General features: G+C 44.8%; 1 protein-coding gene, 1 long non-coding RNA gene and 1 pseudogene across 3 annotated transcripts in view; 1 reads left to right on the top strand and 2 right to left on the bottom strand.

The window, feature by feature from the left end:
* Positions 1 to 8,335, bottom strand: part of LOC132235002 (zinc finger protein 791-like) — a 115,730-nt gene extending 107,395 nt beyond the window's left edge. For both annotated transcript variants that reach the window (XR_009452964.1, XM_059696688.1), the window contains exon 1: positions 8,207 to 8,335. Coding sequence is in view for 1 of the 2 variants with exons in the window: in XM_059696688.1 (XP_059552671.1) it covers positions 8,207 to 8,209 (3 nt within the window). In the remaining variant the exon portion in view is untranslated. The remainder of the gene's footprint in view (positions 1 to 8,206) is intronic.
* The window catches only part of LOC132235012 (uncharacterized), a 41,467-nt gene extending 18,999 nt beyond the window's left edge, over positions 1 to 22,468 (bottom strand). Inside the window, exon 1 of the long non-coding RNA XR_009452965.1 lies at positions 22,399 to 22,468. This is a non-coding gene — a long non-coding RNA (uncharacterized LOC132235012). The remainder of the gene's footprint in view (positions 1 to 22,398) is intronic.
* On the top strand, positions 2,692 to 3,846 carry LOC132234991 (large ribosomal subunit protein eL6-like; annotated as a pseudogene).
* Positions 22,469 to 27,029: the final 4,561 nt, after the last annotated feature.

The following is a 27,029-nucleotide window of genomic DNA, read 5'->3' as shown; positions in this document are numbered from 1 at the left end:
TGAAGGGAAACACCTGGAAAGCTGCTGAATATTCTACTGAGATTTTCCCCAAGACCTCCCTTAAAATCTCCAGCCTTAAAACCTTAGGACATATATATTGTTAAATAAAAAAAATAAAAATAAAAAAAAACCTTAGGACAGAGAACCCAGCTCGCTCTCCTTCCTGGGAGCACGCCCCAACCTCTCCTCACCCACCCATCCCCCCAGGCATGTAACAGCTACCTTTCTCACTTCTAAGAGCCAAGGGCCCGTCCATTACCTCTGTAACTTGTTTCCTAAACCCATGCCTTCTAAGAATTTCTTCTTCTACCTCTGTGATTTCCCAAATAAATGTTCTCTTATAGTCTTAGTCTTGGCTCTGAATTCATTCCCAGCCAGAATTCAAGCACCTATGTTGCTGAACGCAGATCCAGTCCAATCCCATGGGTCTAACATGACGTGCTGTTCCCGCCATGCCTCTGCCAACAGACATGCTCCCTCTCTCAGGCTTCAGCTCACAGTGAGGGGTGCTCAGCTGGATACAGTGTAAGGTTCTGACCCAAATGAACTCCCAATTTCACAGTCCCTAACCCAGGACACCCACTCCTGACTTTCCCAGATTTTCTCAATGCGCACCCACACCCTGGATGCAAAACTTCAACCGATGCCTAGAATCAGGCCCAGGGGGACCACAACTAAAACCTCAGAAGGGGCATCACCCCCTCCTGTAGGTGCACTTCCTTCCCCAGCTCTCCAGGGCGGTAGCTTCTCTCGCTGTAAAGGCTCTCTCCATGGAGGTTGTGAGCAGGTAGGACACCTGCAGGGAGAGGCTCCCCAGGAGGGTCAGTGGGCCTTCAAGTACTTCCCTTGGCAGGCTCAAGGGCGTGGGGGGCTTCCTTAGCTTAAGGCACCTGGCCTTGGACCTCTGCTCCCCCCTGACGTTGCCCTGGGCCACCACTGATGTTTCAAGGGACAAAAACCCAGAGGTGGGGAAAAGGGAACCCTACTACACTGCAGGTGGGAATGGAGATTGGTGCAAACTTCATGGAAAACAGTATGGAGTTTCCTAAAAAATTAAATATGGATTTGCCATTTGACTCAGTCATCCCACTTCTAGGTATATATCCTAACACATTGCGTACCGCTCAGGAGTTTTCTCGTGTCTCGCACGCCATTTGTTAAGGACCACTCACGAGTATTCTCGTTTTTCACGCTCCATCTGTTATGGACCTTAGATGTCAAAACACTGTCTTGTCCACTGTGGGGCGCGGTTACAGTGTTTTGGCCAGATTCAAGCCTCGGAGTAATGAAAGGACAGGGTCCTCTCACTGCCAATTCATTTAGAGTGTACAACATCCTCAATCCATGAGCAAAAATGAAGTATAAACAGTTTCTGCTATTGGTGGCGAGAGACTGGATAACAGATGACAATATTGAAGGCTCTCCGGAACCAGAGACAAATCTGTCCAGCCCTTCCCCTGGGGGTGCAAGGAGGGCACCTCGTAAAGATCCACCCAAAGGTTGTCAGGTGATATGAAGCAGCATGAACCTACGTGTATTCCAGCGAGTGGAAAGAAAAAATGTCCTACGAGAGCCTGCAGAGTTTGTGCCGCCCATGGAAAAAGGAGCGAATCTAGATACTTATGTAAATTTTGTTTGGTCCCTCTTCATAGAGGAAAATGTTTTACGCAGTACCAAACGTTAAAAAAGTACTAGGAACTTTAATTGTTTTTGTAAATAAAAATGTTATAATTATTGAAAAACAACACCTAAAGTGCATTATGATCTGTAGTTATGATGATTTAAATAACGTGCAGTTTGCCCAAAAACGTGCGGTCCCTGGCGTATGTCTTAGAGATTTCTATGCGGTACGAAATGTGCTAAGAAACCCAGAAACATCTATTAGAAACAATGTAGGCACCCCTATGTTCAGAGCAGCACAATTTACAATAGCTAAGATCTGGAAACAGTCAAAGTGCCCATCAGTAGATGAGTGGATAAAAGAAGCTGTGGTACATTTAGACCATGGACTACTATGCAGCAGCGAAAAAAAATCTCTTAAGTTTTGAGACAGCATGGAGGGATCTGGAGAGTATTATTCTAAGTGAAATAAGTCACTCAGAGAAAGACAAGTATCATGTGATCTCACTTATGTGTGGAATCTAAGTAAAAAAAATAAACTGATAGAAGGAGTGGATCTAGGGACATGGAAGCATGGAAGAGAGTGCAGAATCTCAGAGGGAAGCGGGGGAGGGTAGGTGGGATGTAATCAACCAAAGGCCTTGCATGCATGTATGCATAACCCATAACACAGACTGTAAGTTGCTAAACACCTGGGGTGGGGGACGAGATGGGGGGGGGGGGTGAAAGGAGAGGGTCAATGGGGAAAAAAGATGATATATGTAATAATTTCAACAATAAGAAATTCTTTTTTTAAACGGAAGTTGCCCTGGCCAGTTTGGCTCAGTGGATAGAGCATCGGCCTGCGGACTGAAGGGTCCCAGGTTTGATTCCGGTTGAGGGCATGTACCTTGGTTGCAGGCACATTCCCAGTAGGGAATGTGCAATAGGCAGCTGATCAATGTTTCTCTCTCATCGATGTTTCTAGCTCTCTATCCCTCTCCCTTCCTCTCTGTAAGAAAATCAATAAAATATATTTAAAAAAAAAAAAACACAAAAAAACGGAAGTAGCTTTCTTTCCCATCTTGCAAGATGGCAGGTGAAAAGAAAACCGAGAAGCCAGATACTAAGGAGAAGAAACCTGAAGCCAAGAAGGCGGATGCCGGTGGAAGGTTAAGGCGACTAAGAAGAGGAAGCCCCACTGCAGCCGAAACCCAGTCCTCGTCAGAGGAATTGGCAGATACCCCTGGGCGGCTATGTATTCGAGAAAGGCCATGTACAAGAAGTATTCGGCCCCTAAATCCAGGATTGAAAAGAAAAAGAAGGAGAAAGTTCTTGCTACTGTCACAAAACCAGTTGGTGGCGACAAGAATGGTGGTACCCGTCCTAACCGGTTTGGCTCAGTGGATAGAGCGTCAGCCTATGGACTGAAGGGTCCCAGGTTCGATTCCAGTCAAGGGCATGTACCTTGGTTTCAGTCACATCCCCAGTAGGGGGTGTGCAGGAGGAAGCTGATCGATGTTTCTCTCTCATTGATGTTTCTAACTCTCTATCCCTCTCCCTTCCTCTCTGTAAAAAAAAAAAATCAGTAATATATATATTTTAAATCCAATACCCTTAAAAAAAAATGAATGGTGTTACCTGAGTGGTTAAACTCCGCAAAATGCCTAGATATTATCCTACTGAAGATGTGCCTTCGAAAGCCGTTGAGCCATGGCAAGAAACCCTTCAGTCAGCATGTGAGGAGACTGTGGACCAGCATCACTCCTGGGACCATTCTGATCATCCTCACTGGGCGCCACAGAGGCAAGAGGGTGGCTTTCCTGAAGCAGCTGGACAGTGGCTTGCTACTTGTGACTGGACCTCTGTCCCTCAGTCGAGTTCCTCTTTGTGGAACACACCAGAAATCTGTCATCGCCACCTCCACCAAAATTGGTATCAGTGTTGTGAAAATCCCCAAACATCTCAGTGATGCTTACTTCAAGAAGCAGCAGCTGCGCAAGCCCAGACACCAGGAGGGTGAGATCTTCGACACAGAGAAAGAAATACGAGATTACAGAACAGCGCAAGGTTGACCAGAAAGCTGTGGACTCACAAATTCTGCCAAAAATCAAAGCTGTTCCTCAGCTCCAGGGCTACCTCCGCTCTCTGTTCGCTCTCACCAGTGGGCTTTATCCTCACAAACCGGTGTTCTGAATTTCTTATGAGAACCCGATTAAACAACTGATATGTTTAAAAAAAAAAAAATGGAAGTACAAGCCCTAGCCAGTTTGGCTAAGTGGATAGAGCATCTGCATGCAGAGCAAAGGGTCCCAGGTTTGATTCCGGTCAAGAGACTGTAACTTGGTTGCAGGCCCCTCCCCGGCCCAGCTCTGGTAGGAACTCCTGCAGGAGGCAACCAATTGATGTGTTTCTCTCTCACATCAATGTTTCTCTCTGTCTTTCCTTCTCTCTTCCACTCTCCCTAAAAAATCAATGGAAAAATATCCTCGGGCCCTAACCGCTTTGGCTCAGTGGATAGAGCATTGGCCTTCGGACTGAAAGGTCCCAGGTTCGATTCCGGTCAAGGGCATGTACCTTGGTTGTGGGCACATCCCCAGCAGGGAGTGTGCAGGAGGCAGCTAAATTGATGTTTCTCTCTCATCAATGTTTCTAACTCTCTATCCCTCTCCCTTCCTCTCTGTAAAAAATCAATAAAATATATTTTTTTAAAAAAGAAAAAATATCCTCGGGTGAGGATTAACAAACAAAAACAACAACAACAGAAAGGGAGCACAAATTGGTAGTTACAAAATAGTCAGGGGGATGTAAAGTGCAGCACAGGAAATATAGTCAATAATATTCTATTAACCATGTGTGATATCTCATGAGTATTCAACTTTGTAACTTATGTACATGTCTAATCACCATGTTGACACTGGAAACTAACATATTGTGTTGACTTATTGAAAAAGAAATTTAAGCCCTAGCCAGTATGGCTCAGTGAATAGAGCGTCGGCTTGTGGACTGAAGGGTCCCGAGTTCGATTCTGATCAAGGGCACATACCTTGGATGCAAGAGGCCCTCCCCCGCCTTGCCCTGGTCGGGGCACGTGCAGGAGGCAACTAGTTGATGTGTTTCTCTCACATCAATATTTCTGTCTTTCCCTTTCTCTTCCACTCTCTCTAAAAATCAATGGAAAAATATCCTCGGGTGAGAATTTAAAAAAAATTTTTTTAAAGAAAATGGTGCATGATTTGGAAACAGCCTAAGTGCCTTTAAGTGCATGAGTGGATTCAAGAACTGTGGTACATCTACAATCTACACAATGGACTACTACACTGCTATAAAAAAGGAACTTTTACTATTTGCAACAGCATGGATGGACCTGGAGCGCATTATATTAAGCGAAATAAGCCAGTTGGAGAAAGATAAATATCACATGATCTCACTCATATGCAGGAAATAATGAACAAGAACTGATGAACAGACATTAATCCAGAGACTGAACAGACAGTCCAACCTCAGAGAGAAGGCAAGGGAGGGGAGAGGGTTAAGAGATCCACCACAGGACTTGTATGCATGCATATTAGCATAACCAATGGACATGGACACTGGGGCTTGCCCTGGGGGGAGAGAGTGACAGGGGGCAGGGTCAATCTGGAAAAAAGGAGACAACATGTAATACTTTAAAAAAAAGAAAAAGAAAATGGTGCACATACACACACAGAGGACTATTACTGTATTACTCAGCCATTAGAAAAAGAAATTCTGCCACTTGTAACAACACATTCATGGACCTTGAGGGCAGGATGCTTTGTGAAATAAGTTAGAAAAAGAGAAATGTCATGTGTTCTCACTTATCTGTGGAATCTTTAAAAAAACAACTCCAGTCCTAGCCGGTTTGGCTCGGTGGATAGAGCATCGGCCTACGGACTGAAAGGTCCCAGGTTCGATTCCGGTCAAGGGCATGTACCTTGGTTGCTGGCACATCCCCAGTAGGGGGTGTGCAGGAGGCAGCTGATCGATGTTTCTCTCTCATCGATGTTTCTAACTCTCTATCTCTCTCCCTTCCTCTCTGTAAAAAATCAATAAAATATATTTTTAAAAAAAACAACAACTCCATAGATACAGAGCACAGACTGATGGTTGCTAGAGGTTGCAGTAATGGCGTACGGGGGTGCGCTGGGGGTCAAATGAATGAAGGGTGTCAAAAGGCACAAACTTCCAGTTATAAAATAAGTCATGGAAATACAGCTTACAGAGTGGTGACTGCAGTTAGTAATACTGTATTTCAGATTTGCAAGTTGCTAAGAGTAAATCTTAAGTTCTCTTTACAAGAAAAAAATATTCTGTAACTATGTATGATCACAGATGCTAACTAGACTTATTGTGATGATCACTTCGCATTACATACAAATATCAAATCATTATGCTGTACACCTTAAACTAATATAATGTTGAATGCCAATTGTAACTTAATGAAAAATAAAATCCCGTGGGGATAAGGACACATATGTAATATCTTAGTCAATAAAAAATATATTAAAAAAAAAAGAAGAAGAAGAAAAAAAAGAAAATCCTTTCTGTGCCCAGTCAGCTCAGCCAAGGGTTCGAAAGCCTGAGTGAGGGCAGTGAAGGATGAAGAAATGACAGACAAAGAGAATAAGCTGGGTAGGTGCATCTTCCTGTGCCTGGCTGAGGCCACAGAGAGATCCAGCCGGAGGCTGAGCCTTTATTTTATAGCCAGAGGTAAACAAGGTAGTGGTCACCACAGTTACAGTGTTCTTATGAGTTTCACTTGTTTTGGCAGCACTAGCTGCACCTCCCACAGCCCATTAGCTACCCAGAAAGGATCCAGGGAGCATCATCAGGTCAAGCCCAACTATGCTAACAGGACTGTGCCCTCTAAGCTGAAACTTGTTTGTGGCTTTGCCAACAGGTCAGTCAGAGGATTAACCCTATAGCTGTGCCTTACACCTTTCTATATAAAAAAAAAAAAAAGATCACAGTGGATTTGAAAAACTGCAGTCACCTAGTGATGTCACACCCATCACAATGTCATAGGGAAATGCATTACTCAGATGTTTATGATGACACTGGTGTAAACAAGCTCCCTGTGCAGCCAGTCCTATGAAAGTCCAGCACACACAGTTACGGTCACTACATAGAATATTTGATGATGAGAAACTGGTTTATGCATTTGCTATACTATCCTCTTTATCTTTGTGTGCTTTCTACTTAAAGAAAACTTTGCTGTGAAGCAGTATGCTGTTTTATGCGGGCAGCAGCCTCACAGGTCTTGTGTTGACTGTGCCTTTTGATTGCATCATTGCCTCCTGGGCTTGATTGAATCTGATTTTTTGTAAATTTCCTGGCCTAAGTGTACAGTGTGATAAAGTCTAGAGTCGTGCACAGTAACATCCTAGGCCTTCATATTCACTCACCAATCACTGACTCCTGCAGAGCAGCCTCCAGTCCTACAGCCCATTCAGGGTCAGTGCACCACACGGATGTACCATTTCCTACCTTGCACACCACATTTTTACTGCACCTTTTCATAAATGCTTCCTACCATTGCATTACAATTGCCTACAGTATTCAGTACAGAAGCATGTTGTACAGGTTTGTTGCCTAGAACCCACAGGCTACACCATATGGCCTAGGTGTGTAGCAGGCTACACCATGCAGGTTTGTAAGAGAACTGAAAACAACAAAACTGCCTCCAGATGTCCTCCCCAGGTTCAGGGGTGCAGGACTGTAGGTAACTGCAGTTTCACCTCTCCCAGGAGTAAAGTTTTAACCCAGTCACTCTGCAACTTGCTGTTCCACACTCATCTGTCTAAAGACTCCTGCTGTTCCTTCCCCTAAGGAAGGGTGACCCTGCCTGAAGCAATCCCCTCTTTTCTTTCACTAATAACCTCTCAAAGCCACTTCCTTTCTGCCTGTTGTAAACGCCTTCCATTGTGAACTGCTGCTCCGAGATTCTATTTCCTAGATGGGATTCGGCCCTTTTCGTGAACGGGAATCAAGCCAATTAAACCTTCCAATTCACTCAGCTGAATTTGTTTTTAACAGTTTGAAAAGCACCGCAAAACAAATAGCTGATAAAGAAGCTGTGACTCAGAGAAGGGAAGATGGCGGTTAGGATTCGGGGGAGAGACTGGAAATGCAGGCACTTGTTGCAGAGCTAGGCCTGGGGGACAGAGGGTGGACTTGAGAGCCTGCTCCACAAACATCAAAACTCAGGAGAAAACGGGGTCCTTCTGGGGAGAAGGAGGGACAGGAGACCCCACAGACCACAGCTCCTCCCGTGCACGAACCGCGGGGACCGAGTCACCATTGTCCCCATGACCCTCCCCGTGGTCCCCGCACCGACTGCGGAGCCGCGGGGATGCGGGTGCAGAGCTGCCCAGACGCGCTCCGCAGCCCAAGGCCCTGCCGCGGGGACACCCTGGAAGCCCGGGTCCCGGCTGGGCCCCAACCTGCGAGCCCAAGGAGCCTGCAGTTTCAGCGGAGCCCCCGGCGCCTCGGGTCCGCAGGCTCCGGACCTGACCGTGGGGAGACGGCCCCGCCACGGCGGCTCCACCCGCCCCTCCCCCCGTCCCCGCGCCGGCCGCACACTCACCATTTCTGGTTCCTGGGCCTCCCGAGTCCGCCTGCAGCTCCCACCACCTTACAGATCGCAGATGAGGACAGAACAAGGGAGATGAGATCTGACTGAACTTCCGCGTAGGAGCAGAGGATAGCCCCACCCACCTGGCACCCAGCTCCGGTGACCCACACTACGCATCACACGCCCCCTAGCGCCTGAGGTGGACAGATCTGAGCCCAAAGCAGCCAGATCTCCTGTCCAGGGACATTTGCACTGAGAGGCAGCGCTGAGAGTCCCAGGGAACAGTGGTCCTTCCTTGCAAACACACACACTGAAAAGGCACCTAAGGAATCTGGCTCCATTTTCATCTTTGTTGACAACTGGAGTCTGACGTGGGCATTTGGCAAAAAGGTGCACAGGATCAGGGATCAGGGATGCCTTAGGGTGGTATCCTTCCAGAACTACTGCCAGATTCCCAAAGAGCATTGAAACCAGAAATAAGCCATCATTTCCAGCATGAAAAGTGACTTCTGTGCATTTACAATGGTTAACTTTATTTTTTTCCCCATGAAATCGCTTCCTTTATTTTCTTTTATTAATTAAATCTTTATTGTTTAGATTATTACATTTGTTCCTCTTTTTTCCCCCCATAACTCCCCTCCACTGAGTTCCCACCCCACTCTCCTCCCTCACTCCCCACCCACTGTCCTCATCCATAGGTGCACGATTTTTGTCCAGTCTCTTCCCGCATCCCCCACACCCCTTTCCCCCCCAAGAATAGTCCACTCCCTTTCTATGCCCCTGATTCTATTATAATCACCAGTTCATTCTGTTCATCAGATTATTCACTTGATTTTCAGATTCACTTGTTGATAGATGTGTATTTGTTGTTCATAATTTGTATCTTTACCTTTTTCTTCTTCTTCCTCTTCTTAAAGGATACCTTTCAGCATTTCATATAATACTGGTTTGGTGGTGATGAACTCCTTGAGCTTTTCCTTATCTGTGAAGCTCTTTATCTGACCTTCAATTCTGAATGATAGCTTTGCTGGATAAAGTAATCTTGGTTGTAGGTTCTTGGCATTCATCACTTTGAACATTTCTTGCCACTCCCTTCTGGCCTGCAAAGTTTCTGTTGAGAAATCAGCTGACAGTCGTATGGGTACTCCCTTGTAGGTAACTGTCTTTCTCTTGCTGCTTTTAAGATTCTCTCTTTGTCTTTTGCTCTTGGCATTTTAATTATGATGTGTCTTGGTGTGGTCCTCTTTGGATTCCTTTTGTTTGGGGTTCTTTGCGCTTCCGGGACTTGTAAGTCTATTTCTTTCACCAGGTAGGGGAAGTTTTCTGTCATTATTTCTTCAAATAGGTTTTCAATATCTTGCTCTCTCTCCTTCTGGCACCTCTATAATTCAGATGTTGGTACACTTGAAGCTGTCCCAGAGGCTCCTTACACTATCTTCGTATTTTTGGATTCTTTTTTCATTTTGCTTTTCCAGTTTGGTGTTTTTTGCTTCTTCGTATTTCAAATCGTTGACTTGATTCTTGTGCTCCTCTGGTCTGCTGTTGGGAGTCTGTATAATATTCTTTATTTCAGTCAGTGTATGCTTAATTTCTAGTTGGTCCTTTATCACAACCTTGAAGGTCTCATTAGATTTCTTGTAGATCTCATTAAGTTTATCGGCAGTTTCTAGAAAATTCTTGAAAAACCTTAAAAGTGTGGTTTTGAACTCTATATCCAGTAGTTTGCTTTCCTCCATTTCTGTCATTTGTGTCCTTTTTCTTTGTCTCCGCATTTTTTATGCTTCCCTATATTGATAAAGTGGTTTTCTGTGCTGAGTGTCCTCTAGGGCCCAGTGGTTCAGCCTCCCCAATTACCTGAGGAGGACACTCTTGGTGCACCCCCTTGTGGGCTTTGTGCACAGTCTTGTTGTAGTTAAGCCTTGATTGTTGTAGGTATCACTGGGAGGAATTGACCTCCAGGCCAGTTGGCTGTGAGAATCAGCTGTGTCTGCAGTGGGAGAACTTCTGTGCTGGAGACACCCCTCTGGGGCAAGACTTGCTTCAATGGGGCTTTGGTGCTCACTGAGTCTGCCCCCTGAGTGTGTCCTTTATGGTTCCACGGAGCTGCAAACTGGATGGTCCCACTCTGACCTCTGGGATTCCTGGCTCCTGGATCTCTAGGGAGGTGCTAATCTAGCCTTTGCCTGAGGCTATCCAGCAAAAGTCTCCTTGCAGGGCTTGGGCGGGACGGGTCCCATGGGATCAACAGGGCGGAGCTAGCAGTTATGGCTGCTCTCAGTCCAGCCCTCAGAGGCTCTGCTTCTCACTGTCCCGGTAATTGCTGCAAGCCCCTAGGAGAGAAAGCTGCCCTCGAGTTCTGATCGATGGCAGACAGTCCTGCTTTTCCCGTATGAGTCTGGGTCCCTAGAGACTCACCCGGAACTGGAGCTCAGAGCCTGAGACTCCCTCCTGATTGAAAACGACAATCGCGCCCTCAGCCACCAGCCCTCTCTGCATGCACCTCCGCACCTTAGCATTTTACTTCCGCGCTGCGCCTCCTCTGAGTCTCGGTATGCTTTTCTCTTTCCTTCTAGTTGTAGAATTTCCACTCAGCCAGCCTTCCTGTGGTTCTGGATGATGTCTGTTCCATCTTTTAGTTGTATTTTTGAAGTGGTTGTTTGAGGCAGCAAACTCCGGTGTTTACCTATGCCGCCATCTTGGTTTCTCCCCTAGAATGGTTAACTTTAGAAATCTTTTTTCACATGAAAAAATGTGTTCCCACAGGTGATTCAGTCATGCTCCTCTGAGGCCATGAGCCACCACTTACTTGTGGTTGTCTTGTGGGCAGTTCCACAGACCTACCCAGATCAAGGAGATGGGTCAGGCACAGAGGTCACCAGGGAGGAGAGCCCAGGTGTCCAGCAATGGGCAACCAATTGTAGGGTGGGGCCTTGTCCCCAGGGTGACTTTTCCTCCTCTAGCAGATCTCTGGTCCTGCGGTTTGGACCCCCTGATCTTCCTCCCTAGAGATAACATCTATGGCTCAGTTGTATTTTAGCACCAGGCCCAGATAAGCAACAAAATGCCAGGGTTGACATCAGGACCAGCTGCATTGAATAATGACCCCTGTCTTGGTGCCGACCAATCCATCAGTGGAGGCCACATCCCTGAATGGACACACCTGGAAAGCTACAGAATATTCCATTCAGCTCTTCCCCTGGGACCTCCCCTGAAATCTCCACCCTTAAAACCTTTAGGAATCAGGACCCAGTACGCTCTCCCTCCCTGGAGCACACCTGTACCTTTCCCTTCCCCTCCTTCTCCTCCTCCCCCAGGCAGGTTACCATTAGCTTGTGCTCCAAGGGCACTTTCTTTACCTCCTTAATGCCTTTCCTAAGCCCATTTCTTCTAAGACTTACTTCTCCTCCCTCTGTAATTTACCCAGTAAATGTTCTCTTACTCTTTGGGTCTTACACTGAATTCTTTTCTAGCCAGAACCCAAGTACCCAGGCTGCTGAACCCACATTTGTTCTAAGCCCAGTCAGACACCTGGTGCCATTCCTGTTGCCAGCACAGTTACACAGCTTAATCCAGCAATAATGAGATTTATCTGAAAACTGGGTTCCATCAATGTAAGAATCATTCAAACCTCACAAGAATTTTTGTTAGTTTATTGTCAGGAAGCAAAATGTCAATGGATTGAGATATTGTTCTGGAGAATGGCAGTTTTGTACCTTATCTATAATAATAAAAGCATGATATGCTAATTAGACCAGATGTCCTTTCAGACAAAGTCGGGGCTGTGAGGGAAGCCCGGGTCCCAGTTGCCAGAGGGAAGCTGGTGCCAGCAGCCGGGGAAAGGAAGGCCTACTCTTGCACGAATGTCATCTATCAGTCCTCTAGTTTTATATGTTACAATCAGAAGAGAAGATTCAATTGTGTTTCATGAAATCCATTGGTGATACATTAAGGGGTAAGAGGAGATGGTTCCTGTAGTCTCCATCATGACAAACACTAGGGGCAGAATAGACTTAGTGTCGCTGCATCCACCTGCACCATGGAAACCATGAGGTCTCAAGACTCACCCTACAAGATGATCTTTACAGCCAAAGAGTTCCACTTTTAACCTTAGAAGAAAAATATCTAACCTTACACCTAAAGAAACTAGAAAAACAACAACAAATAAAGGAAATAATAAAGAAATGAGTAGCCCAGCCACTGTGACTCAATTTTTGAGCATCGATCCATGTACCAAGAGATCCTTGGTCAATTCCCAATCTGGGAACAAGCCAGGATGTCCAGGTTGCTAGGGCTTGAAACCCAGCAGGGGGCATGCAGGAGGCAGCAGATCTATGTTTCTCTCTCTCTCTCTCTCTCTCTCTCTCTCTCCCCCTGTTTCTTTCTCTCTCTCTCTCTCTCTCTCTCTCTCTCTCTCTCTCTCTCTCTTCCCCATCTCTTTCTCACTCTCTAAAATCAATAAAACCTTATTTTAAAAAATTAATAAGCAACAATAAAATAGGATCTAAAAATTTATAAAAGATCAATGGAACCAAAAGCTAATTCTTTGGAAAAAAAATACACAAAATTAATAAAACTTTAACTAGAGTCATAAGAAAAAGGGATAGGACCCAAATACATAAAATTAGAAATGAAAGAAGATAAGTGACAATGACACCAGAGAAATCCAAAAACTTAGAAGACAATAATACGAACAACGAAATGCCAACAAATTTGAAAAATTAGAAAAAAGGATAAATTCCAAGAAACATACAATCTTCCAAGACTGAATAAGAACAAACAGAAAATCTGAATAGACATACGATTGCTAATAAAATTGAATCTGTAATCAAAAAGTCCCAACAAACGAAAGCCCTGGACTGAATGGCTTCACAGGAAAATCTCACCAAGTTTAAAAAAAGAATTAACACCTATCCTTCTCAAACTATTCCAAAAAATTAAGAGAAGGAATGGTTCCCAAACTCCATTTATGAGGCCAGCATTATCCTGATTGCAAAATAGACAGGCCAATATCTCTGATGAACACAGAATGCAAAAATCCTCAACAAAATATTAGCAAACCAATCCAGCAATAAGTTAACAAGATCACATACCATGGTCAAGAGGGATTTATTCCCCAGATGCGAGGTAGCTTCAACATTCTCAAATCAATCACCTGATACACCACATGAACAATAACAACAAGTCATATAATCACACTAATGAATACAAAAAAACCATTTGACAAAATTCAGCATTCATTCATGAATAAAATTAACAGTGAAATGGGGTTAGAGAGAATGTACCAGAACCTAATAAGAGCCATATATATTAGTAACAAACCCACAAACACAAAAATAAATTAAGTAATTAAATAATTTTTTTTAAAGGGCCCATTTCCGGCTGTGCCTTCGCCTCCTGGGGCCTGGAACCTGGGCTTCCAGGGCACGGCTATGGACACAGGAAGGGGGAGTTTGGGGGGAGAGGGTTGGCAGGTGAGGGTCCACAGGTGGGACAGCCCCTGGGAGTGGGTCTGGGATCTCTAAGTGCCTCTACCTTTGCCCCCAAGGCCAGGAACTGCCCCATCCCTGCTGGAGCCAGTGGTGCAGGGCCCTGGTGGGGGAGGTCTAGGGCCCCTGGAAACACAGATCAAAAAGGGGTGGCAAGAAAGGCGTTGGTCCCCACAAACCACCCAAAGTCAAGCAGTTGTTTTCTTCTTTGAAAAGTTGGATGATGGTTTCAAAGCTACTTGGACGTAGCCTGTACCTGTCGTAGCCAGAACAGCAGACTCACTCCCTGGAGTGTGTTTACTGAAAACTACTTGCTGGACAAGGAAGAGCCAGCTCCTTAGAGGAGCCTGATGGCCCTTACCAGTCTGGCCAACCTCCATATAAATCTTCCACATGATAGAGGAGCACTTGTTGCAGACCTCTGTAGCCCTGAGAGATGCCTTCTTAGTGCAGTGGCTGTGCTCTAGTCTCTGGAACCAAAAGACCTGTCTGAATTCCAGCTCTGCCCCTTGCTAGGTGATGAGGTGGCTCTGAGAATGCACCTCACAGACCCGCACAACAAGGAGCTTAATTGACCAAGGAGCCCAGCTGCTGTGCTCTGAAATGCAGCTCTGCATCTGCGCCAAGGCCTTGCTACTTTCACAGCTCAGTGGCCAAACATGACAGAGATGCTAAGGTAGGCCTGTTTCTGGGAGACACAATGTTAGGGTTGTCAAAGGAGAAACACGCAAGGCCAAAGTGGCAAGGGATTATAACTTTATAAGGTCATCTAGAGACCAGATGGGCTGAGCCCCCAAATGGCGCCTGTCCCCAAAGACGGGGAGTCAGAGGTTTTTAAAGGACTCTAGGCGGGCTTTTCTGGGTGGAGAATTCTCTGTGCAGGTCCGGATTCTGGGAAACTCCGGAGGGGAGTGATAATGGTCTTAGCAAGTGGAATGTGGTCTAAGTAAGTGGAATGTCCATTGTGAAGTGGCCTAAAGGTTAGTAACCAGGAGAGAGGGTATCAATTCACTTATTTGATCAGACCTAACGTTCCAGCCTTTTTGTTTTATGGAATAGGGAGGAAGGTCCCTATCTTCTGTACTGACTTCCTGCTGAGGCGGGGGCGTTGAGATCACAGGGAATGGACTTCGATAGTGGTGGGCTGGAAGAGGGATAGCAACAGCATGATCTCCCTGAGAGACTGGTTGGTGAAGGCTCAGAAATGGTCCTGTTGAGTGGCTTGGGAGGTAAATGCTGTCCTGAGGTTACCACAGCGTCACTTGTCTGGTTTGGCTGCTTTTCTGGGCCTGGAGCTGAAATACACCTGAGGCCTAAACTTTATCTTTAGGGAGGGAAAGCTCAGGGGTCTAAGTTGTCTGACTCGTGATATGAAAGGGAGAATAGGTTACCCTGGGGGCCAGGTTCTTGCTTTCCCAGTTTTGCCCCTTGCTGTGCACCCACAGCTTTCTGGTAGGTCCGGAAACAGGATTTCAAAATAGGCAGAGCAGTGGTTAAGGTCCCTATGGCAGTTCCAGCCCCTGCTGTGATGCCGAGGGTTAGGAGGAGAGGGGTTATCTGGGCTGCCCTCTTGTGTTGTATATGATGGGCTACTGGGACAGGTAAAGACTGATTATTGGGGGCCACATCTACACTGGGTGAGAGATAGATGAGGGAACAGGTTCCTGTCCAGTTGGATCAGGAGGCAGATGTATGTGTGTGTTTTCCCCACAGAGGAAGAAAAATCCCTGATCATGGAGACGAGCTGAAAGGTATAGAGAAAAGTGGTGGACAAAAGAGTATGAGGTTCCTTTTCTGGGTTCCGAGCTCCAAGCCAAAAGGGTAGTCGCCAGGGCATTACCAATAATGGGTGACAGATGAGTGGTTGAGAGTCTATTGCAGTGAAAGTGGCAGGAATGCAAGAATGGGCTGTTATCCAAGAGAAAAGTGAATGGGAAGGAACGGAGCTGTTGAAGCCTGGGGCGTGGATGGTTGGATAAGAAGTAAAACAGTCCGGCTGTAGGAAATAACCATTGGCTTCCGGGGAAACCTGGTAGTCAACCAATGGCCCTTTGGTAGTTCTAGGTTGACTGTGCTGTTGCAAGCTGATGATGGGAGATGGCCTATTGTTATACTGCCCTGTGACCTTGTAAAGCATATGGGGGCTTGGGTGATTAGTGGGGTGGGTAGAGTGATAGGACCTGTGACTGGGAGGGAGGAAGGGGCTACCTTAGTAAGAGATAGAATATAAGCACAGAAAAGAAGGGAGGCCTGATTTGCCTGGGCTGTAGGATAATTACCTAGAAGGGTGTCTGACTTTTTGAGAAATATAGTTCCTTTTTCCTTTTTATAAGCCTGATTCCATCTCTTTTTTTAAAAAAATATATTTTATTGACTTTCTACAGAGAGGAAGGGAGAGAGATAGAGAGTTAGAAACATCGATGAGAGAGACACATCGATCAGCTGCCTCCTGCACATCTCCCACTGGGAATGTGCCCGCAACCAAGGTACATGCCCTTGACCGGAATCGAACCTGGGACCCTTCAGTCCCCAGGCCGACGCTCTATCCACTGAGCCAAACCGGTTTCGGCCTGATTCCATCTCTTGATTGGTATAGGGATGGTGGTATATGCTGAAGAGGAAAGGGAAAGGCAGAGGCAGCAAACCTTGGCAAAGGTTGGATTGATCTGATTTAGGAGGGAATGGGTAAGGTTAAGTGTTCGTTCGAGATGAGTGGAGGTGAGAAACTTCCTTACGGGAGTAGGAGAGGAGGGTTCGAATAGGATGAGGAGAGCTAATCCCCACTTCCAGGGCCAGGATTGTCCCAAGGAGGGGAAAGGTATGTTCAGGACCTAGAAAGAAGGAAATCTCGTCCCATAGTAATCCAAGTCCCCTTGTAGAGGTGTGTCCCATAGAAGGGTGAGAATCCTGATGCAAAGGGAGAGGGGCAGTAGCTAGGACCTGTAGGATTTGTATTGGGAGAGGAGGTGGGCTTCCCGGGAAGTCAGGGTTGGTAGGGTCAGTACATAGGGGGCACTTGCCGGGGTGCTCACTCATTTGTCCTCTTCCACTGGGATGTGGATAAGACAGAGTCTGGTGGGCCCAATCTGGTGTCTGTAATACTTAGGGGAAAGAGGTGTTCCGGGGAAGGAGGAACCATGGGGTACGCCCTGATAGTTCAGCTGCAACTGGGGCAGTTAGGAGTACCTGATAAGGGCCTTGCCATCAGGGCTGTAAATTATTGATGGATGGACGGATTTCCTTTTGGAGGACCTGGTGCCCTGGCTGTAGAGGAGCAGGGGGACTGTCTCCTGTAAAAGGCAGAGGGAGGACCTGATCAGCACGTTCTCTCAGTAATTGTCAGATGAGATTTAAAATGGGGACACAGTCTCCTAGAGGTCCCTGTGGAAGGGAAGTTTCCTAATGAGGAGGGTCTTCCATACATGAGTTCAAAGGGACTAAGAAAGGAGGGTGCATGGGGAGATTGCCCTGATGTGCATAAAGGCTAGAGGTAGGAGAGTAGTTTAAGGTTCTTTATTTTGGAGAGTTAATTTAGTTAGTTGACACTTAATTAAGGAATTTTCCTGTTATACCTTGCCTGAGGATTGGGGCTGGTGCTGAGGAGGAGAGGGGGGATGAGGGGGCAGGTAAGTTCCATTGGATGTTTAGAGTGGAGGAGACCTGTTGAGTTATTTGATAATTGAAAGCAGGCCCAGCCTGAGAAGGTATCTACTAAGGTTAAGAGATACTGGGGTGTTTTTTAATAGGGGGCCTGTGAGTGAAGTCAACCTGTCAGTCTGGTCCAGGGATTTGGCCCCTTGACTAACGGGTGGGGAAAGAAGGAGGTCTAATCTAACCTGTCCTTGGGGAGATACTGAGTAACAAGTAGAACAGGTTTTGGTGATACCTTGCAGTAGGAAGGCTAGGCTAGGGCATGTGATGAGGGGTTTTAGGTTGTAAATGTATCCTATATGTAGAGAGTTGTGAATAGCCCGTAAGATACCACAGGCCTGTTACTGGGGAAGGATATATTTTTCCCTGAAATTTTAACCCTGAATCTTCCTAAGGAGCCCAAGATCTAATAGTAGTAGGGACTGAAGTTGCTCTGGAGGGTATTAGGGTGTTAGATGGGTGGAGGGTATTAGGGTGTTAGATGGGGTGTAGCTAAGAGTTGGGGAGATGGAGGCTTCCTCTGAGCTGTTGCCTTGGCCTCCTGGTCTGCTTTGTTATTTCCCTGTATTACGGGATCATTCCCGACTTGGTGTCTTTTGCAGTGTATGACTTTTAAGAAGGCTAGAAAAGGGGAGAGAAGTGCCTGAATACCAGCAGGAAGACCTGTGGAGCTTTCAATGACAGTGTCAAGGACTGTGAATGAGCGGTGGAAATAAAGAAAGTCTAGGCTCAGATATAAGGACTTCCCCAACAGGAGAGAGCCTGGGTGGGGCTGCTTTAGCTTCCTAGGAGAGAAGGGGTCCCTTCGGACATCAGGGGTGATCAAGTCCTGGCTCACTGGACACCACAAAACTTCTACCCATTCACAAATACGCGGCTGTAGCCAAAAAGTAAGCCACCAGCATTTACATTTAAGAACTCACTTTAAACACCCTCTTTCTATCAACAAAATATACATTCAGCAAAGTACAAGGGACCTTCTGTAAGAAAAACTAAGTGCAGGTGAATTGAAGCTTGTCTAGCAATCAATGTTTCAGCATTTTATGCTATTTTAAAATATTCAGATGTTTGTCATTTAACCCAGCAATGCTTCAACGTATTTAAGTTACCAAAGACTTTGGAAAATTATGTATAGGCATACGAGTTTGAGAGAAAGGTATGGGGGGTGGAGGGTGGGGGGAGGGAGCAGTCTCAGCAGCCTGTTTCCAGGCCTCTAGCCACTCGGATTTAAAACTGCCACATTTTTCCTTAGAGATAACATGCTCAGGTTTGGGTGATGATGAGTTCAGCTTCTGATACAGCAGGACTGTGAAGTGCAGTTTTGCAGCAAAGCAAGGTGCTCTTTGGGAAGGGGGTAGTGTTGTGAGAAGGTGCTGAGGCGAGAGCAGTTTTCAGAGCATTTAAGGGGGTGAGAATGCTGGTCTTGGGATCTAAAGGCTCAGTGAGGGATCCCTTCACTGCGTCATAGAGGGGCTTTGCATGACGACTAAAGTTGGAAACCAGAGGCGAGAGTACCCAGCCAGCCCAAGAAAGGAGACTATTTCCTGTCTAGAGGAGGGGACAGTCATGGAGGAGATAAGGCATTGAGGGTCCACAGTAATGGCTCAGCTTTGTGGAATGAGAGTGAAACTGAGGTAGGTGACTGCTGTTAGGGACACTGGGCTTTATGGGGGATGCCGGTAGCCCCGGATGGGCACTGAGCTACAAGGAGAAAAGAGTCAATAAAGGGGGTCTCTACTCAGATGCAGTGTAGAGTGAGGTGGCTAATGGCTGGGAGACTAGTCTGTCAACCCCCATAATAGAGACTGAGGCGGGGACAAGGGTCCCCAGTGAATTTGGAGAGGGCAGAATAAGTGCCCCCAGGGTCAATTAAAAGGAGATCGGCTTACCTGCTACCATAATCGTTCCGAGTCTCTGTCCTGGTGATGTTAAGTCTGCTGGGGCCTGGGCAGCTTCAGTGTTGGGTGGCCAGTCCCAGGTCTGGGAGCTCCATACCAGATCCAGAGGGCTGGCTGAGGTCTGACCTGGAGGGGCCAGACTACTGTCTGATTTCTAGTGACCTTCCCTTCTGCACCTTGGGCGGGACATTCATGTTTGCTCATATGATCAAGAACAGGTTTCCAAGGCATAAAAATATCAATTGCTGTTCTTATGAATATGATTTGTGCTTCTCACAATTTAGGTTTGGCATTAAGTTATTTTTTTCTGCCTCCTAAAGAAAAACGATTATCATCACCCAAGATAGAATTAACTTCATTATACCTCACAGAATTCAATGCAGAAAAATTTCTTGCTTGCCTGAATGGCAATTAAATTGCCTATTGCTGGAGGCTAATTCCCGCAGGTCATAAATGCAAGAAGTTCATCAAAAAGTTGGTGGACCTTGAGGCTTCAGAAGGGCTGAAGATACATATTATTGCCTGCTGGAATAGCTGAAAGCATTTCCCCTAACCTCAAAATCTACATGTTATTGCCTGTTGCTGGAGAGCCAAAGGCTGGTCCCCCAACCTGACAATGCCTACTGTATACCAAACCTTACCTTTGATATGTATATCTGCTTTGCTTTAGGGCAATTTGTGTTAATAAAAAACTAGGGGTCCAGGGATTCAGAGAACTTGGTTACTGAAGCTAGGTCTCCTCTGGTTCCCTAAAATGCCTTCCAAATTTATATTTCATGTCTAGTCTCTTTATTAATTTACTCGCAGCCCTTCTGCAGATTCCTGAACGCTTCTAGATGCTGAGAAACACTCTGGCAGTCTATCACCAGGCATAATGCAATAAGAAATCCTTTTAAGGCTGCTGTTGCTGTTACATCCCAGGCATTTATGGTTTCTGATCATTCTTATTATTTGAAGTCATTCCATCTCATTTCTGTTTTACTACAGATGTGATTTTCTTGGTCCTTAGCTGGAGGAGACTAAAAAATACATGACTGAAGTTTTTAATACTTTGAACAAATTAGAAATGAGTCTGTGCCAAGTATTATAAAAATAATAAAAATATAATTTTCCTGGAAAAAAATGTCTGAATTTGTATACACAGGATAATTTTGACTTAGACTGTATGATTAAATGGAAAAGATTACAAGTTGATCTGAAAATACATAATTACAATGAGATAATTAAATACATCCTTGGGAAATAATAAAACACCATAATAGTTGTTAGCGTAAGAGTGGTTGGGAAACAGTTAATATTTCTTTAAAAAGTACAGAAGCATTGACTAGAAAGAAAAATTCACATAATTTTAATCACATACAAAGATAACTGAAAATATTGAGATTAGGCTCAGTTTTGAGTGACAGCCCACATCAGAATCCGCCTGCAATGAGGAAAGGGCCGATTCTCACATGGAAGGACTGGCTCAGAGCCCTCACTGCAGAGGGTGGTACAAGAGCAAACTGGCACATGGCTCCTTGGCACTGCACCATTGCAGCTGTCACAGTGGCATCTGAATCATAGTCAATAGTACCAACAGGACAAGATGATTACTAGTCAAATTAGACCTTATGCAAATGCAATCTAGGGAACAGTGTGTACCATTCAGAAAACAGCCTCAACCATGACAGTCTACGTTTGTTGCCTGGTGGACACCTATGAGCTTGCAGGAAAAGCCAACCTATGCTGCATCTTTAATGGTGAATTCTGAACAACTATAAAGCTTACACCCGACATCAAGGGAAGTGAAGCAGTCCTGGAGGTTTTGAGGATATTTTTGGACTGGGAGGGCAAAGATTGAGAAAAATAAACTAAAATATTCTCTTCTTTTTTTAAAAAATATATTTTATAGATTTTTTTATAGAGAGGAAGGGAGAGGGATAGAGAGTTAGAAACATCAATCAGCTGCCTCCTGCACACTCCCCACTGGGGATGTGCCTGCAACCACGATACATGCCCTTGGCCGGAATCGAACCTGGGACCTTTGAGTCTGTAGGCCGACGCTCTATCCGCTGAGCCAAACCGGTTAGGGCTAAATATTCTCTTAATGTGAACTCCATAGCACAATTCCCAGCCAAAAGCAACACACACAAAAATACATGAAAATAATACACAGGGGTACTCTACAGTGAACAGTAAGTATGTACAAATATATGGCAAATCCTTATTGACTAAAAGAATAGTGAATTTCAAGTGCAATTGTACAATTAAAAAAGAATATATGTATGTAGGGCCTATTCATTCAATACCTGTTAGGGTACATTACTGGGTTGCAGGTTCGCTCCCTGGTCGGAACGCATGGGAAAGCAATGTTTCTATCTCACATTGATGTTTCTCTCTACTACTCTCTCCCTTCCTCATTCTAAAAAAACAGTTTTGTTTTTTTTAAAAAATGTATGAGTACTGATAATGACCAAATATGTCTAAAGTTCATAGCACTTTAATGCTGTGAGTTTTGGGGAGTATATGACTTACTTTGCTACAGGCTTACATGTACCAGTTAGTTACACTAATAGGATTTCTTTCCTTCCAGTGCAGTTTCCCAGCTACTCTGCAAGTATCTGTTAAAATTCAAAAGCTCGTTTTAACAGACAATTATACGGTATCTATCCAGTGTACATTCACATGGTATTATTGTGGGGATATGAGGCAACATGAAGGTTTTCCTACATTGTTTACATTCAATACATTTCTCTACTTTTGAGTTTTCATGGCCTTTCCAAGGAAAAGGGACAGCTGAAGGCTTTTGCATATTCTCTGTATTTATATGTTCTCTCTCTGTGTACGTCCTTACATGTCCAAGAAAGGCTCTCCCACACTCCTTATGTTCATACACTTACTCCTGGGTGGGAGTCCCTTCATGATTTTGTAAAGAACTAGGATGGCCAAAGGCTCTTGTATAATCTTCACATGACAGGGCTTCTCTTCAGTGAGTCCTTTCATCCTTTACAATAAACTGGAAGAAATGAATGCTTTCTAACCCTCTTACATTTCTAGGGCCCATCCCCAATCTGGATTACCATACATGACGGCACATCTGAGATAAATGAAGGCTGTTCCATATTCTTTACATTAATGGTGTTTCTCTCTAGAGTGTGTTTTCACATGTCTGTAAGAACTAGTTGGGAACCTGAAGGCTTTACCACATGCCTTACATTGCTATGGCTTCTTTTCACTATGAGAGCTTTTGTGATGTTGAAGGGATCTGGGATGACTATGTGTTCTCACTTTGCTTCCATTCATAGGGTCCCCCCCCCCCCCCCCCCCCCGCATTGAGTTTTTTCACGATGTCGAAGGTAAATTAGAGAAAGCTTTATCACAATGCTTACATTCATAGGGTTTCCCCCCAGGGCTCACTGCCTTGGGGAATGGTGCCCTTTCCAGGACTGTGCCCTGGCCTCTAAAGGCAGGGGAAACCTCCTACCTTACCTAGTTTGTCATTTCCTATTCTTGAAAATCACGACCATGTATGCAAGGGTTTGCTTCTGGGTTCTAGATTCTGTTCCATCCGTCTGTACACCAGACCATAGTTTTAATTACTATAGCTTTATACTAAGATTTTAGATTACAAAGTGTGATGCCTTCAAGTTATGTCTTTTTATTGAAGACAGCAAGTAACAGAATTTTGAGAAGGGCCTATATAAGACATGTAGAAATGTCTAATGTCCTGAAGACCACACACAGTGTGCGGTGCCAGCACAGCCAAGTGTTCAGTGGGGGGGGGGGGGGGGGGGCGGTTTGGAAGGATTAAAGAAAAGACAAAGAGACTATACCTGGGGCTCAGTGGATCTCCTGTGCCTGGATGAGGCCACAAAGGATCCAGCCAGCAAGCTGAGGCTTTATTTTAGTCAGAGGTAAACAAGGTAGTGGTCACCATAGTTAGTGTTCTTGTGAGTTTCACTTGTTTTGGCAGCACTTGCTGCACCTCCCACAGGCCATTAGCTACCTAGGAAAGATCTAGGGCAGCCATGGGCAAACTACGGCCCGCTTGAAATGAATAAAACTAAAAAAAAAAAAAAAAAAAAAAGACCATACCCTTTTATGTAATGATGTTTACTTTGAATTTATATTAGTTCACACAAACACTCCATCCATGCTTTTGTTCCAGCCCTCCGGTCCAGTTTAAGAACCCATTGTGGCCCTCCAGTCAAAGTTTGCCCTCCCCTGATCTAGGGCATGGCCAAAGTCAAGCTTAATTATGCTAAGAGGGCTCTGCCCTCTAAGCTAGGATTTCTTTGTGGCCCTGCCACAGGTCAATCCCAGGTTTAACTCTAGAGCCACTCCCTACAACATAGAAGCATTACTTTCCCAGTATCATAACAATCATGTCCAGAGCACCACTCATTTGCAATTTTAAACGTACTGCTAGCTCTGTTATTCATTACAATACATGAAAGTAAGTAGTGAGTCTGTGAGTGCTGATGCAAAGCCTGCTGAAATAGTTATAATCTCTGGATAATGTGGAAGGGAATCACTTTAGAGCAAATATTCAATATATACAAAACTTCCCAATTATTGAAATGGATGCCTAAAAGGACTTTCATCCATAGGGAAGCAATGTCAGTCTTTTTTTAAAAAATGATCCTTTATTGTTGAAAGTACTACATATGTCCTCTTTTATCTCTCATCAATGCCCTCCAGTCCATCCCCAACCCCAGGCCTTCAGCACCCTATTGTCTGTGTTCATATATGCACACAATGTGTTTCAGGTAAGCTAAGTGTTATTACAAGAGTCAAAAGTTAACAAAACAAAAAAAGTTATAAAGTGAAAAAGTTATAGTAATCTAAGTTTAACTTACTACAAATACTTTTTGCCAAACCAGCATGGCTCAGTTGTTTTGACCTTTGAACCAGGCCAAGGTTTGATTCCCTGGTCAGGGCACATGCTCAGGATGCGGGTTCAATCCCCAATGGGTAGAAGGCAGCCAATTAATGATTCTCTCTCATCATTGAAGCTTCTATCTCTCTCCCTCCCAGAAATGAATAAAAATATTTTAAAAATATACATTTAATAAATTTAGTTTAGCCTAAGTGCACAGTGTTTATATAGTCTATAGTACTGCCATTTAGATCTTCATTCACTCACCTCTCACCTACAGCACCTTCCAGTCTGTAAGCTCCATTCACGGTTAAGTGACCTTTAAAGGTATACCATTTTTTATCTTTTATACCATATTTTTACTGAGCCTTTACCATGTTCAGATGTTAAAATATAGAGGTTCCACTGTGCTACAATTTCTTTCAGTACTCAGCACAGTAACATGCTACATAGATTTGTAGTCTAAGAAAAGACTATACCCTATAGTGTAGGTATGCAGCAGGCTATGCCATCTAGGTTTGTGTAAGCCCACTGTTTACACAATTACAAAACTGCCTGATAAAGAGACACATACTTTTATTCACATATCATGAAAAGTAATTAAGAACCTTGAAAGAATACATTCAGCTACAAGTAAGAGGAAACCCCATCTTCCAGTAGGAAAAATGTGCTTAGGCTCACATTTCACATATGAAAGGACCAGGTCAAAGCCGCCAGTGTACAATGCAGTGGAGAAACTAACTCCCATATCCTTCTTAGTGACTACACAATTGTAGATGTCACAAAGTGAATTGGGAACACACTAATTAGCTCTGTTGACAGTATAAGGTGTCTCCTGTACAAATGAGATCTTATATAATCTAAAGAGGGGAATTAGACATTATTCCAATATTAAAGTCTGAATCAGTTTCCTGGCTTACAGAAAAATGCTAGCCCTGATGAATTATTGATGTGGGTCTTCTGAAAATTTCATTGAAAATCTACTTCTCTTGAGAACCAAGATGGCGGCATAGGTTAACGCCGGAGTTTGCTGCTTTGAACAACTACTTCAAAAGTGTAACCAAAAAACGGAAGGGACACCACCCAGAACCACAGGAACGCTGGCTGAGTGGAAGTCCTACAACTAGGAGGAAAGAGAAACGCACACGGACACTCAGAGGAGGCGCAGTGCTGAAGTCAAATTCTGAGGTGCGGAGTGCGCGGAGCGGGCTGGCTGCGGAGGGCGCGGTTGTCGTTTTCAATCGGGAGGGAGTCGCAGACTCTGAGCACCAGATCCAGGCGAGTCTTTAGGGACCCAGACTCAAACGGGAGAAGCGGGACTGTCTGGCTTCGGTCAGAGCGAGTGCAGCTTCCTCTCCGAGCTTTGCAGCGGGTGCTGGGACTCAGAGAGGCAGAGCCCCTGGGGACAGGACTGAGAGCCGCCATAACTGCTCTCTCCAGCCCACCCTGTTGATCCTGTTCGACCCGCCCCGCCCAAGCCCTGCACAGAGGCATTTGCCGGATAGCCTCAGGCAAAGGCTAGATTAGCACCTCCCTAGAGGACAGAAGTTCTCTCACTACTGACACAGCTGATTCTCATAGCCACTTGGCCTGGAGGTCAAACCCTCCCTGGAATTAGCTACAACAATCAAGATTTAACTATAAGACTTCGAACAAAGACCACTAGGGGGTGCACCAAGGAAGCATAACAAAATGCGGAGACAAAGAAACAGGACAAAATTGTCAATGGAAGAAATAGAGTTCAGAACCACACTTTTAAGGTCTCTCAAGAACTGTTTAGAAGCTGCCGATAAACTTAATGAGCTCTACACGAAAACTAATAAGACCCTCGATCTTATATTGGGGAACCAACGAGAAATTAAGCATACACGGACTGAAATAACGAATATTATACAGACGCCCGACAGCAGACCAGAGGAGCGCAAGAATCAAGTCAATGATTTGAAATGCGAGGAAGCAAAAAACATCAAACCGGAAAAGCAAAATGAAAAAAGAATCCAAAAATGCGAGGATAGTGTAAGGAGCCTATGGGACAGCTTCAAGCGTACCAACATCAGAATTATAGGGGTGCCAGAAGATGAGAGAGAGCAAGATATTGAAAACCTATTTGAAGAAATAATGACAGAAAACTTCCCCCACCTGGTGAAAGAAATGGACTTACAGGTCCAAGAAGCGCGGAGAACCCCAAACAAAAGGAATCCAAAGAGGACCACACCAAGACACATCATCATTAAAATGCCAAGAGCAAAAGATAAAGAGAGAATCTTAAAAACAGCAAGAGAAAGAAACTCAGTTACCTACAAGGGAATACCCATACGACTGTCAGCTGATTTCTCAACAGAAACTTTGCAGGCCAGAAGGGAGTGGCAAGAAATATTCAAAGTGATGAATACCAAGAACCTACAACCAAGATTACTTTATCCAGCAAAGCTATCATTCAGAATTGAAGGTCAGATAAAGAGCTTCACAGATAAGGAAAAGCTGAAGGAGTTCATCACCACCAAACCAGGATTATATGAAATGCTGAAAGGTATCCTTTAAGAAGAGGAAGAGGAAGAAAAAGGTAAAGATACAAATTATGAACAACAAATATGCATCTATCAACAAGTGAATCTAAGAATCAAGTGAATAAATAATCTGATGAACAGAATGAACTGTTGATTATAATAGAATCAGGGACATAGAAAGGGAATGGACTGACTATTCTTGGGGGGGGAAAGGGGTGTGGGAGATGTGGGAAGAGACTGGACAAAAATCGTGCACCTATGGATGAGGACAGTGGGTGGGGAGTGAGGGCGGAGGGTGGGGCGGGAACTGGGAGGAGGGGAGTTATGGGGGGAAAAAAAAGGAACAAATGTAATAATCTGAACAATAAAGATTTAATTAAAAAAAAAAAAGAAAAAAAAAAAGAAAATCTACTTCTCTTAAAAAAAATAAAAAAA

This window comes from Myotis daubentonii, chromosome 5, assembly GCF_963259705.1.
Source record: "Myotis daubentonii chromosome 5, mMyoDau2.1, whole genome shotgun sequence".
Taxonomy (NCBI): domain Eukaryota; kingdom Metazoa; phylum Chordata; class Mammalia; order Chiroptera; family Vespertilionidae; genus Myotis; species Myotis daubentonii.
This window is presented reverse-complemented; position numbering and strand designations above follow the sequence as displayed.